Source organism: Leptonotus elevatus, chromosome 2 (genome assembly GCF_054856555.1).
Source record: "Leptonotus elevatus isolate MCC_2025b chromosome 2, RoL_Lele_1.0, whole genome shotgun sequence".
Classification (NCBI taxonomy): Eukaryota; Metazoa; Chordata; class Actinopteri; order Syngnathiformes; family Syngnathidae; genus Leptonotus; species Leptonotus elevatus.
The window spans coordinates 2,648,708-2,662,740 of record NC_141240.1 but is presented as its reverse complement, the minus strand read 5'-3'; the positions used below and the strand labels follow the sequence as shown (position 1 = coordinate 2,662,740).

General features: G+C 42.4%; 1 protein-coding gene across 5 annotated transcripts in view; it reads right to left on the bottom strand.

Moving 5' to 3' along the window:
• The window catches only part of LOC147178156 (SRSF protein kinase 3-like), a 98,411-nt gene that overhangs the window by 12,893 nt on the left and 71,485 nt on the right, over window positions 1–14,033 (bottom strand). For 3 of the 5 annotated variants that reach the window (XM_086069224.1, XM_086069226.1, XM_086069228.1), the window contains 4 exons: window positions 11,489–11,523; window positions 9,792–9,884; window positions 8,065–8,098; window positions 7,750–7,968 (listed from right to left, as the gene is read on the bottom strand). In XM_086069224.1, coding sequence (XP_085925350.1) covers window positions 7,750–7,968; window positions 8,065–8,098; window positions 9,792–9,884; window positions 11,489–11,523 — 381 coding nt within the window. The remainder of the gene's footprint in view (window positions 1–7,749; window positions 7,969–8,064; window positions 8,099–9,791; window positions 9,885–11,488; window positions 11,524–14,033) is intronic. The other 2 variants (XM_086069225.1, XM_086069227.1) reach the window with 1 other exon arrangement.

Below are 14,033 nucleotides of genomic sequence, written 5' to 3'. Positions count from 1 at the left end.
AACCTGAATTTCCTAGCCTCAAACGTAACTCACAAATGTTTCATATAAATGTTGTGAGGATAAGCGGATCTGCTAATGGATGGATGGATGGACATAGCAACCCAAAAAAGTCGAAATATACACCATTCAGCACGGAAGTGAACAGAAGAGTCATCCAACCTTGAAGCAGAAGCTATGTTATCATCGGTCCGGATACCGGCGAATTGTAATCCAAACAGACAGAGATAATCTTCAATTTCGGGATCTCTTTCTTAAAGCTGCATTAAGCAAGTTTAAATGTTAAAATTACAGATTTTTACACATCTATATGCAGAAGCAATGCCCTGATGTGTAGAGCAAGCCCTAACGTGTTTATAACAACGTCGATAAGCCTATAAAGCTCTTCTTAATAGAGACATTCGGGGCGAAAACACTAAGAATGTGACGTCATGCCCGCTCCCGTCTCCGGTTAGAGTTTCACATTCTTTTTTCTTTGTTTTTACTTCCGCATTGTTGTTTTAATTTTTTTTTACGTGATTTGAATGTATTGCTGGAATGCTAACAAAAAATACAAAAAATAACGCCATAACGCGTAGAAGTCACCCCGAGACACTGAAATAAACAACACGACTGCAAGTGCAAGCTTTTACATTGATGAGTAAGGAATCTGTCGGGAGTAAGAAAAGGACGCCTTTGAGCACAGCTGGAACTCTGGCACGGACCCCCAAAAAAAGAAGAAAGGAGAAGTTTTATCCAGTGCGACAAAATGAGCCAAAATATAGTCTGATAGGTGCAAACAGAGGACTTGTGTAAATCGGAGCAGTGACAGTGACAGTTGGCTTCATTACTGAGAAGGTAAGATATGATAACAACTATACGTCAAAGTAAGATGTAAACAATAATGGTGACAAATGAAGGTGGAAATCAAAAGCTAATATTGCTTATGAGCATGGTAAATGTGATCTAGAGGACATGATCCGTGTATGGCTGATACATAAGTGCTCTTGTTTTTTTGTTTTGTTTTTTTTCCTTAAGAGCTCAGTATGGTTCATTCGGTAATTGTACCGATTTGACATGTCATCATCATTGCTCTCCTTTTTTCTTTTTCTTTTTCCTTTTTATTATTTTGTATGTGGGTGATTATGTGTATGTGCGTGTGTGAGTGTGTGTGTATTCATTAGTTCACCAAAAACCTATTAAAAAATCCCATACCGTTCACCTAAACCGAACACCGCCGTCAGGAGACCCGAGGAAGGACCAAAGAAAAGAAAGAAAAGTGAAATCCAGCACCGACCAGACACCACCCACTGGGCCACCAACCAGAGTCCTTCACCAACCCCAGAAACATCTAAATTCCAACAAATCAGGGAGACCTCAAGAGACCAAAGGAGAGACTGAGGAAAGGAAGGAAGGACAGACTAAGCAGAGTGAGATCCACAGACACCAGCCTCCACCGATTCAATGACCTGAGGGAGAAGCAGATTGTGTCTGAGTTTCGATAGGTGCTGGTGTGGTGGATCTGGCATGCATGAAAATCTCCACCAAAGAGGGGGGCCGTCGACCCCTGCCAGGACAGAGCAAGCACAACAACCTCAGGGCCCCCCAGGCCGCGGCAGCGGCAAAGGACGACCCCCAGGCCCCGCCGGGGCCACCGGGCGGAGAGTAAACCCAGGAGCAGGAGCGCCCCCCCACCCCAACACGGCCCGCGCCCCCAACGCAGCAGGACAGGGCACTGCAGGCCCGCCAGGCACCCCACCGGTCCACAGCCCCCGCTCCCCCCATGACCCCCCATCCGCCCCAACCCAGCCGCCTCCAAACCCCAGGCAACCCCCCACCCCCACCCCCCAACCAAGCCACCCCCCCCTCCCCGACCAGCCCCCGACCCCCAGATCCCGGGGACCCCCCGCACCCAGGCATCGGCGCCGAAGAGGGGCCGGACAGCGGAGGAGGGAGAGGCAGCAAGGGGGAGGAAGGGGGCGGGGAGAGGGAAACACGGGGCACCCCGGCGGCCCACATGCCCCGAACCGCGTCGCCGGGCCCAGAGCGACGGACCGCGCCAGAGCGGCGCCGCCCCGGACACCAGGGAGAGCCCCGCAACGCAGCACCCCCCAAGTGGACATAAGTGCTCTTGTGTTGCACATTCTGGTGTCCGAGTGTTAGTTTATGCATCGCACGTCTGTCGGGGGTGAAGGGACTCGTGTTGTTGGTAGCTCGTGTGCTAATTCAGCTCGCGGGTTAGTTTCTTGTTTCCGCCGTTGGCCGCGCCCAGCAAGCTATTACTAGCCGGTTGTGTGAAGACAAATATAAATGGGAGATTACCAACCACGTTTGCTGGCAGCATTCTTGTGAGACGTCACAGTATATTGTTCGCAACTTCAGTGTCTTTCCAGTCAACAGTTTATATAAACAGAATAGACACACGTTTCCAATGCTTTCAAGAACGTTTGAAATAAAGACTTAATTTTTAGTTGCTTAATTTGATGTATTATGAGGAACAAATGAATTTGAGCTTTATTGTGTATTTGAACTACAGCTTCATGGCCTAAAATATTACTAGATAATAATAAATTCCTTGCAAGCAACTGCACTATATAACGGTATACAATTAAATTTTCTGTGCAAGCAATTTATTCCGAATTAATCTATCATTGTCTTATCATTCTATCATTTTATGTCATCAAGTCATCTTTGCTAGTCTGTAAATAGGGGCCTCTTGCCAGAGAAGTTTCTGTTCGCTCGTGCTCGTACAGGCTTGCGTGGCTCATGCACGAGCATCATGGAGGCTGCATTTACACTTCAGTCCAGAGGTGGCAGTCGTGTGTATATAGTTTCAAACTTGATTAATGCAGCTTTAATGAATCAGTTTCTATTTTTAATTGAATTGACTACTTTCACACACTAAACCATGTTCAATGACGAGGGGCGAACTCGGGCGAGCAGCTGCACGCAGGTCCCCCCGCAGAGCAGGCTGACAGGCTACCACTCGCTCTTTCACTCAGAGAGAGTCGGGAATGAAAAGTTATGACATGCGCCAGTGCCTTGTATGTAATGTAGGCTAATGTAATGTATTGTAAATACTAATGCAATGTTTTGATCGCTTGTCGATGTTTTCAATTTCATACGACGCCATTGCACGCCGCGTCACAAATGAAGTCCACCTGCTCCGCAAATATCACGACACATTTTTTCACAGTTTTGCTTTGTTAAGTGGGATGACTTAAAAATAAAAATGAGCTATGAAGTATGAAACTTGAAGATGAAAAATTATCACGATGGTCCTCTCAATAGAGTAACTAACCATGACACCCCGCCCCAAAATGCACACAGGCTATATTTACTTGTAAATACAACAGAGTAGTGTCGCTCGAGTGTGTATTACTTGGGGTGGGACAAAACAAAACAAAACAAACAAACAAAACTGTTCACAACATTTTTATTTTCTTAATGTGACCAAAAGCATTTGAGATATAACATCTATGATAAGTGGGGATGGCGATGGCGCCGCGTGTGTACGCAGCGGCTCAGGGCTCTCTGCTTTTCCCCCCCAGCAGTTTGTGTTGTTCATGTTTTTGTCCATCTCAGTCACTAGCAGTAGTTCAGTTCAGCCACTAGCGGTAGTTCAGTTCAGCAGGTCTGAGCTATTGAACATTTGCCACCTCCATGCATCTCCCGAGCCGCAATTTATTCCATTGGAGATTAAGCGGACTACTACAGCTTTTGTTATCCCACCTCTGTGACCTAGAAGACGACGAAGACATCGTAAACAAAAGTGTGGCAAGAGGAGCGGCGTGCGTGCTAGGCTGCATGCTAACCCGTACCATCTCTTCCTCCCAAACGTTAGATTACTCGCCAACAAAATGGGTGAGATTCGGATGAGGATCGCCTTGCGGTGGATGGACAGCTGTGTGACAATCATTACTAAAACCTGGTTGGATCACAACTTACCCGATGCCGCGTTGGTGCTAGCGGGGCGCTCTTTGTTTCGAGCAGACAGAACTGCAGCATCTGGTAAACGCAAAGGCGGAGGACTTGCGCTGTACATCCATAACTCTTGGTGTACAGCCACACACATCATCGGAATCCATTGCTCACCTGATTTGGAATATCTGGCCGTGAAATGCAGACCTCTTAAAAGGGTAAGAGAGTTCTGAAGAGGGTTCTGCTCTATTTTGATCATAGCTCTTTACTAGGGGTGGGAATCTTTGAATGTCTCACGTTTCGATGAAATTCCGATTTTTGGGTGTGCGATTCGATTCAGAATCGATTTTCGAATAAAAAGGATTTTGGATTTAAAATGATTTGATTGACAATGATTTTTGCTTCAATTTATAGATGTTCAAGGAATCGTAATGCTCTACCCCAGTCTGACTCGCTAATGCTAATTAGTGCTCTACTCGCGGCACTTTTATCACTCAAATGAACGGCTCCACGCTGCAAAAAAACAACTTTTATTGGAATAACTTGATCGTGACTTTTTCCTTCTTCTCTCTAATGTGGCTACAACTTAACAGTGTATCAGACCGCGTGGAACCACACTGCCCCTAAGTGGCCAAATTGGGTACAACATGAACAGCGCTCCCAATAAAGGCACACAGAAACAAAGGGAAGACAGTATAAAATTATTTAAATAAAATCGATTTTGGGACATTTAAAATTGATTCTGAATCGCACTAAATGAAAATCGTGATTCTTATGAGAATAGATTTTTTTGTCACACCCCTACTTTTTACATTCCACCGTGGGCTAACGCTAAGCTAGCGCTAGAAGAGCTTTACTGTGTAACCAGCAAAAAGATTAACTCCAACCTTGAGGTAACTGTGATTGTGGCTGAAGATTTTAATCATGTGGAGCTCAAGGCAGTGCTTCCAAAATTCCGCAAGTTCATACACTTTCCCACCAGAGACAATAACATACTGCACCAGGTTTACTGCAATATACCGGGAGCATACAAGGCAGCAGCTGCTCCTCACCTGGGCCTGTCAGACCACATCTCTGTGGAGCTGATCCCAACATACAAACCTCTGATTTGCAGGACAAGATCAACAACCAGAACAGTTCAGATGTGGACTGAGGAGGCTTCTTCAGCACGACAGGACTGTTTTGAACTTACTGATTGGGAAATGTTCAAAAATGGCTCAGACCTGGAGGCCTACATAACATCTCTCTTGAATTATGTGCAGTTCTGTACTGATGCTGTTCTACCCATAAAGTCCATCAAAAGCCATGGTTTGACAGCACTGTGCGTTCTCTGCTCAAAGCTCGGGATGCAGCCGACAGGTCAGGTGACCGGCCGGCCTACAGCAGGGCCCGATCAGAATTGAAGAAGGGCAACCAGCAGGCCAAGCACAGGTACAGACAGCGTATTGAGGGGCACTTCGCTGACAACAACCCATGGGAAATGTGGAGAGGCATCAGAACCATCACAGATTACAAGAGCAGCAACAAGCACGACAGCCACGACTCTACACTGCCTGACACCTTAAACAGTTTCTTTGCACGCTTCAATACACCTGGCAGGAGGGAGACTGTTCATCTTCCTCAGTTGGAGGAGCGGCCTCAGTCTCTCGTTCTGCAGCAACACCAGCAGGACCAGATAAGGTGTCAGGACGGGTGCTGAAGCTGTGTGCGCACCAGCTAGCTGGAGTTTTCCTGGACATCTTCAACTTGTCCCTGAAGCTCTATTTGGTCTATGTGTGCCTCAATTCTTGCATCATTGTGCCTGTGCCAAAAAAAACAGCTGTCACCTGCCTTAATGATTACCGCCATGTCGCGCTGACACCGGTAATCATGAAGTGCTTCGAGAGGATCATCTTAAGTCACATCAAGGACATCATCCCAACAACTCTGGACAGATATCAGTTTGCCTACAGGGAGAACCGTTCAACAGAGGATGCAGTCTCCATAGCACTGCATGCGGCCCTGACTCACCTGGAGCATCCTAACACTTATGTCCGGATGTTATTTTTGGACTTCTGTTCAGCATTCAACACTGTGATCCCGGACAAGCTGATACTGAAACTCCAGTCCTCAGGTGGTGAGAATTGGGGACTGCACATCAACCACATTAATCCAGAGTACAGGCACAGCACAGGGCTGTGTGCTCAGCCCCGCTCTCTTCACCTTCTTCACACAGGACTGTTCTGCTATTCATCTAACAAGTATGACTGTGAACTTTGCAGACGACACCATTTGGCGGCCGTGGATCAAGGTGTAAAGACAGTCGGTCAGTAACCAGAATGTCGGCTGTTCGATCCCCGCTCTCAAGTTATGTGTCGTTGTGTCCTTGGGCAAGGCACTTCACACACATTGCCTTCAGTGCTACTCATGGTGTATGGAAGGTGCGAATGTTTGGTGGTGGTCGGAAGGGCCATAGGCGCACACTGGCAGCCACGCTTCCGTCAGCCTGCACCAGGGCAGCTGTGGCTACTTAAGTAGCTTACCGCCACCACAGTGTGAATGTGTGAGTGCACGAATAATGCAACCATTGTGGAGCGTCTTTGAGTATCTGACTAGATAGAAAAGTGCTATATAAATCCAAAGCATTATTATTATTATTATTACCACTGTAGTGGGCCTCATATCAGACAATAATGAGACCCACGACAGAGAGGATATTCAACACCTGACTGATACTGGTGTTCAGACAATAACCTTGTCTTGAACACCAGCAAGACCAAGGAGGTCATTGTGGATTTTAGGAGATCTAGGAGGATGGAACACACCCCTCTCCTCATTCATGGGGAGGTGGAGCAAATGTATGTATATATATATACTGTGTATATATATATATATACAGTGTATATATATATATATATATATATATGTGTATATATATATATATATATACTGTGTATATATATATATATATATACTGTGTATATATATATATATGTATATATATACTGTGTGTATATATACTGTGTGTATATATATATATATATATATATATATATACATATATATGTGTGTATATATACTGTGTGTATATATATATATATATATACACAGTATATATATATATATATATACACAGTATATATATATATATATATACACAGTATATATATATATATATATACACAGTATATATATATATATACACAGTATATATATATATATATATACATATATATATATATATACACAGTATATATATATATATATATATATATATATATCAATATATCAAGTAGCGATTGAATATATGAGTTCGGGATAGCGTTGTGTTGATGTTTGTCACAACTATGTAATGTCAATAAAAACTACAACAAAGAAATCCGAAACGTCGAAAAGGGAAGTCAAGCTAGCGGCCACGCAAGTCGACTTCCAAGTAAAATTCCACCAAGATTATTGCATTAGCGTCAATGTACTATTTGGTGAACTTTATTTTGAAGTTATCCTTGAGGAATATGTGGTTAAGAAAATGGATGGATGAATATCCTTAGTGTCGGCAGCGTATTACGTTGAGTAGGTTTCCAGATTCCTTGACATGTCCGAATAACGGGGTCGGGACAAGAGGCAGAAAAAAAATATCCTGTATCATTAATTTGAGGACTCATTTCACCCCTAGTTGCCAAAATGCTCCCATACTTGTGACTTACGCAATCCACAAGGGTTTTCAACGTTCTCTGCTGCTATTATAGTGAATGTGGACTGATGATGTTGCTTTCGTGTGAATACGCAGTTATTGTGCATCCCTAGTGGAAATGCTTTACGGGGAGCAGTATGGGTCTTGGCGAAAGGTCATTTGGAGTGGGAGTGTGTTCTTACAGTCTTGTCCACTAGAGTATCCTGAATATGTGGAAAGTGTCGATTCTGACGTGGCTGAGGTCACAGAGCTGGAGAACCCAGAGACGCTGGAGGCAGGGCTGGAGAACTGCCCGGGGCCATGGCCATTACAACTGTTCTCCAACAAAGGACAAGATGACATCTGGCCCACTTTGTCATTGGTTGAATTGCAGGAAGTATTGCCGTTGACAATTGGAGGGCCTGTAGATGCAAAAATAGTTTTTGTTTAAATCCACAGCAATGTGTGTGTGTGTGTGTTAATGTGTACAATTGTGTAGTACTATGGTGTGTACTCACAGTTAGTATGTGTGCCATCTTCATCATCCATCTTCTGAACATAAACATGAAGCATTCACGTTATTGATTATTCATTAGTATCGTATTTTTTGACTATGTCATGTTTTTTGTTTGGCTGGTATTGCGACATACCCAGGTGTGACTTGTATATATGGGCATTCTGTCAAAATGGTCCATCAATCCGTCAATGACGGACGCCCATTTAGTTGACAATTGACGGTTGACAGGAGCCTTTGAAAAATTGATGGACTAAGCATTGCCGGAAGTGTTTTCTTCTCTCTGTCAATGTAATCATCAATCCGTCAATGCAGGAGCGCGCGGTTGGGGTGCGCAGTGGCTGGGGGTGCGAGTGTTGGGACGTGGTCTGTGTGTCGCCGCAATTTAACGGGGCTAACTCTGATTCATCCCTCTCTCCCTCTCCCTTTTTTTTTTCTGCTAAGACTCACACACCCTACCTCCAAACATGCGGTGTTTATTGGTCCCGATGTTGCAATGTTGCACAATGTTGCCTTTTTATCTTATATATTAGTACTTTAAATTGTATTACTTCTACTTCTTTCTTTTGATTTATTATTTATGTAGTAGGGCGGCATGGCTCAGTGGTAGAGTGGTCGTCTCACATCAATGAGATTATGGGTTCGATCCTCACCCCTGGTGACCATGTCAATGTGTCCTTGAGCAAGACACTGAACCCCAATTTGCTCCCATGGACCTGGCAGCGCCCTGCATGGCAGCAGCCAACCACTGGTGTGTGAGGCATTGTAAAGCACTCTGGGCACCATATGGTGTTGTTAAAGCGCTATATAAAAAACTGTCCATTTACCATTAGTGAATAAAACAGCCTTTTTGGAAAAATCTCGTCCAATTGGAGCGCAGGCAGCGCATGGTTTCTGATCCATGGACTGGAAAATTTAAGGGGCGATGTGGATCAGTGGTACAGTGGTTGTCTTGCAACCCAGAGGTTGTGGTTTCAATCCCATGTCAATGTGACCACATCGAAGTATCCTTGTGCAAGATACTGAACCCCCTGTTGCTCCTGATGATGCATCATCAGTAGGTGAATGAGTAGTCAAATTGGAGGGCCTTGTAAGGTGGAAAAGCTCTATAGACAATGAAGTACCATTTACCAAATTTATTATAGCCTATTAACTTGTTATGACTATAAAATAAAATATAAAAAACATTTTAAAATAATTTAAGGCCCTAGAGCAAAATGATCAGACCTCAGTAATTTGTGGCATGCAGGCAGATTATTGATTTAGACTCTCTGGCCTGTAGGCTACTGCCAAAAATGTCACAACTATCACATCTAACAGACAAATATTTTACCATAAGCTACCTGTCACCGCTTTAAGCGGAGGGCAGGCCACAGCTTTTTGCTGGAGGAGACTACTCTTGCCGGGTACTCGTCGTCTGGAGCCATCCATCAACCACTCATCAGCAGATATGTTTCCTCTACTGTATAAATTTTTCTTTTACAAGTAGTGTGGTTAAATCATGGTGACGGATTGACAGACTGGTGCCTGTGAAATTTACTGACGGTCCTTTAAAAAAATAAAAATAAAAAAATGACGGAAGCACGGTTAAAATAACCTTGACAGATTAATGGATTGGTTGAAATAGTTGACAATGATGGAAGGGTGTCCTGACTGTTGACGATTGCCGAATGACGGACACTCAAAATTAATTGACGTGCCCACCTCTGCGTATGAGTGACATTGCAATACCTTAATGTCCACCAGTCTCTCCTCTAACAGTTTCTCTTGCCGCTTAGCTTTTCTCTTCAATTTTTTCTTCTTGTTTTTGGACATTTTACCAACCTACACACACATACACACAAAATGGTAATAAAATGAATTAAGACAACAATATTGTAAGATTCAGTTTGATCACACATTTACAGTCAGGCACATAGTTTCAAATACTGGTCTGGTTATTTATGGTACATGATACTTATGCCATTAAGTAGATTTTTTTAAATGATAATCAGCTTCAACACCATCAATTATACAAATGCTTCAAAATCTAATATGCCGTAAAATCCTATGAATACACTGATTCATTTAAAAAAACAAAAACATGTTTTAGATGTTTACAGGTACCTACAACAGAGTTGCTAAAGCTGCAGATTCACTTGGAAAAAAAGCTGACTGACTTGGAGATTCGCTCAAGGAGAGATAATATAAGAATTCATAGTGAGAATGAAGGAGCCGAAGAGAATTCATCATCGATGGTGGACAACGTGGAGCGTTTACTATGATAGAGACTGAAACTTCCAGACTAGATTGTGCTGCGTGTGGAGAAAGCACACCGTGCCTTTGATGCCGAAACTACCTTCTGGAGCTTCGTTGAAATCAATTGTGCTAAAATGTCAAGCTACAGGACGAAGGAGAAGATACTACGGATGGCCTGGCGGAAGTGCAGTTTTTAATGGCAGGATAAGAGGATTAATTTGGATCAAGATCCATCGTCATCCATCGTTTGTAGAATACATAAATAATCCTCACATCAAATTTACCAATTTCTCTCGTCAGACGAAGTGCTTGTGGAAGCTTAACTGAATACTGTATAGGTTTGCCGATATTGGAGGATCTATGGCAAGAGCCACAGTTCTTTACGGCTCATGTGCACTACACATTACATGTTAGCATTAGTAGCTATCTTTGTTGCGCGAGCTAAAACAAATGTCACAATTTGACAGTGTGCCGGCTGCCGCAGGTCTTCCTGTCCCGACCAAGCTGTCTTGGTCAGTGTGGTATACTCAAAGAATCACCTTGTATTTCTTCTTTCATTCACTTCATGGCCATTTTAGCCCCGAGAGCTATTAAATAGTATCCTTTCCAACATGACGTCGTCATGATACCATTTCTTCTCCGTGTGTTCTTCTTTATTCCTTATTGACGTGCTAAACTATGGGTACAGATTAGTAAACTGTGGGTACAGATTAGTAAACTGTGGGAACAGATTGCTAAATTGTGGGTACAGATGGCTAAACTGTGGGTACAGATGGCTAAACTGTGGGTACAGATGGCTAAACTGTGGGTACAGATTGCTAAACTGTGGGAACAGATTGCTTAACTGTGGGAACAGATTTGTATACTGTCGGAACAGATTTGTAAACTGTGAGTATAGATTAGTAAAATGATTACTAAACAACTTTTTTCTTCATACCCTGGCACCAGAGGTGCTCCGTAAACTTTACTGTTTGAATGTGATATTTTACAACTGGCCACCAGATGTCGCTGTGGGCAGATGTTTTGAACGTTCCAAAAGATTAATTATTTTTCAAAATCAATTGTTCCAAATGATTCGATCGTTTCAATGCTCCATTTCTGCCATCGCTATTAATCAGTCAAAAGTCAAGAGATGATCTGAAAAAGAGCGACCAATCAAAACAGAGCGGGCGGTTCATTTGGAAACTTACCTGGACGTCCCTGGGAGCTGTGCTGACTGGAGAGGCTCACCAAGAGAAAGAGAGACAGAGAGAGAGAAGGCGAGATAAAGAAAGGAGAACATAAGAACAGGAAACAGAAAGTGCAGAGACCAGCCAGAGCTGGAGGTTACAACAGCAGCAGACAAATCAGGCACACAGGACCTGGTCCAAAGACCAGAGAGCAAGTACAGACTGAATGGGAGAAGGTTTAGATTAGGGCTGGGCGATACGGACCAAAAGTCATATCTCAATATATTTAGTCTTAATATCTATATACGATATACAGTACAGGCCAAAAGTTTGGACACAGACATCTCATTCAATGTGTTTGCTTTATTCTCATCACTATTTACATCGTAGATTACAGGTGCCAGAGTCCGGTCCTCAGGGGCCTGAGTCCTGCATGTTTTTGAGGTTTCTCTACTCCAACACACCTGTTTCAATAATCTGGATCCTTAGGCTTCTGCAGAGTTTGCTGATAAGCTTAACATATAAAAAACATTCCATTTTAAAAATTCCCATGGTCCCATAAATGTATTTATACGTTGTTTAAAAAAAAATATTTTTTTAATGTTAGTGTCACGATGGAGGTGGAGGACCCAAATTCAGGGAGGCAGGAGAACCACAGCAGGGATGCATGTAATACTGAACACAATTTATTTAACAAAAACACTAACAAGGGTACTGGGTAAAACTCTAAATAAACAAAACCAACAAAGTTCTGAAAATACCAAAAATCAAAGTAACAACAAAACACAAGAGTAGTGACAGCGACAATGATCCAACAAAGACTGAACGAAACCAGGAAACTAAATACAAGCCAACTGACGAGACAACGAGAGACACCTGGACAAGACACAAGTGGCTGGAGGAGATGATTGGATGACACAAGGGAACAGGATGACGAGTACAGGTGCAAACAAAACCTAACAAGCAAGACAGGACACCAATCATAACAGCTAGAGCATACAGAAGGCTTTGGTGCAGCCTCTGACCCGAAGAAGACGCTTAAAGCAATGGTAGTTATTGCAAAAAACGACCAGTAGGTGGCAGCAAAATATAACAGATCAGCCAGGGCCATGTTCCAACAAGCTCTATTTCCCAGTGTTTCAACAGGTTTGTGAATAATGATGAAACTTAGCTATATTCTAATGCTAATTGCTGCAAAACGGAAACAAATAGAAATTTCCTGATGAAAGAGGAGACTCTAATCCTTCTTTTAGTAGGTTCCATGTTTTTACACCATTAGAAGACAATATTCTGTGGGCCTTGCAAAATCAGTCAAAATCCAAGGGGTTTGCTTCAGTGAAAATGGCTGGGAGTGAATGAGTTAAATATGAATCGGCTGTGTTGAACGTGGGAAACCTCTAAAACATGCAGGACTCAGGCCCTCAAGGACCAGATTTTGACACCACTGTTGTAGATTCTCACTGAAGGCATCAAAACTAAGAATGAAAATGTGGAGTTATGTACTTAACAAAAAAAGGTGAAGTAAATTAAAACATGTTTTAGATTCTAGTTTCTTCAAAATAGCCACCCTTTGCTCTGATTACTGCTTTGCACACTCTTGGCATTCTCACTTCCGGGAATTCCTTCAATACTGTTGGAAAACCATTTCAGGGGACTACTCTTGAAGTTCATCGAGGGAATGCCAAAAGTGTGCAAAAAAAAAAAAACAGAGCAAAGAGTGACTATTTTGAAGAAACAAGAATATACATGTTATAAATGACTTCACCTTTTTTTAAGGACATAACTCCACACTTGTTCATTCACAGTTTTGTGAGAATCTACAATGTAAATAGTCGTGAAAATAAAGAAAATGCCTTGCATGAGGTGTGCCCAAACTTTTGGCCTGTACTGTATATACCAGTACATATATTTTTTCTCCTGCAAGGACATTTTCAGTCAAAGCCAAATATGACATGTGACAAGTAGTAGTATTATTATTGTAGTATTATTGAAACCGGCTATTTCCGTGAACAGTGGCAAAATCTAATAAATACATAATAAGCAGGTTTCTTCACTTGATTCATGGAAAAAAATGCTCAGTTGTTCAAATGATAAAATGTAAACATGAATGCTCTATAACAACAGGAGTACCCTTTTCAAATTAAATCTCTGAAAGGTGCACAGTTAAATAAATATATATCTAGCTAATAAAATATAATAGGCCAATCTTTTTCTATCTATTGACAAAAAAGTGCATTAAACGTTTTTTTATTCATTTATTTTTTGTAACTATAAATGGTTTACTGAAATCAAATTACAGAATTGCTTCCCCTTTTCTGACAAATCCACAGATGCACATAAGAATAATTACAAATGTTGAGTTATGTGCTCTCATTTTGTCAATATTTTTTTTAGGTTTTTGATTATAAATATTCCTTACCACAGCCTGACTAAGCCCCCAAAGTTGTGAGATAAATGCCCCATGTTCTACTTTCCTATGGGCGTTTGTATCAAAGTAGCTCAAGCAGCACTCTCAAATGGGCTGTTTTAGCAGGTCGGTTTTATACGTCACTAACCCCGCCTTTTT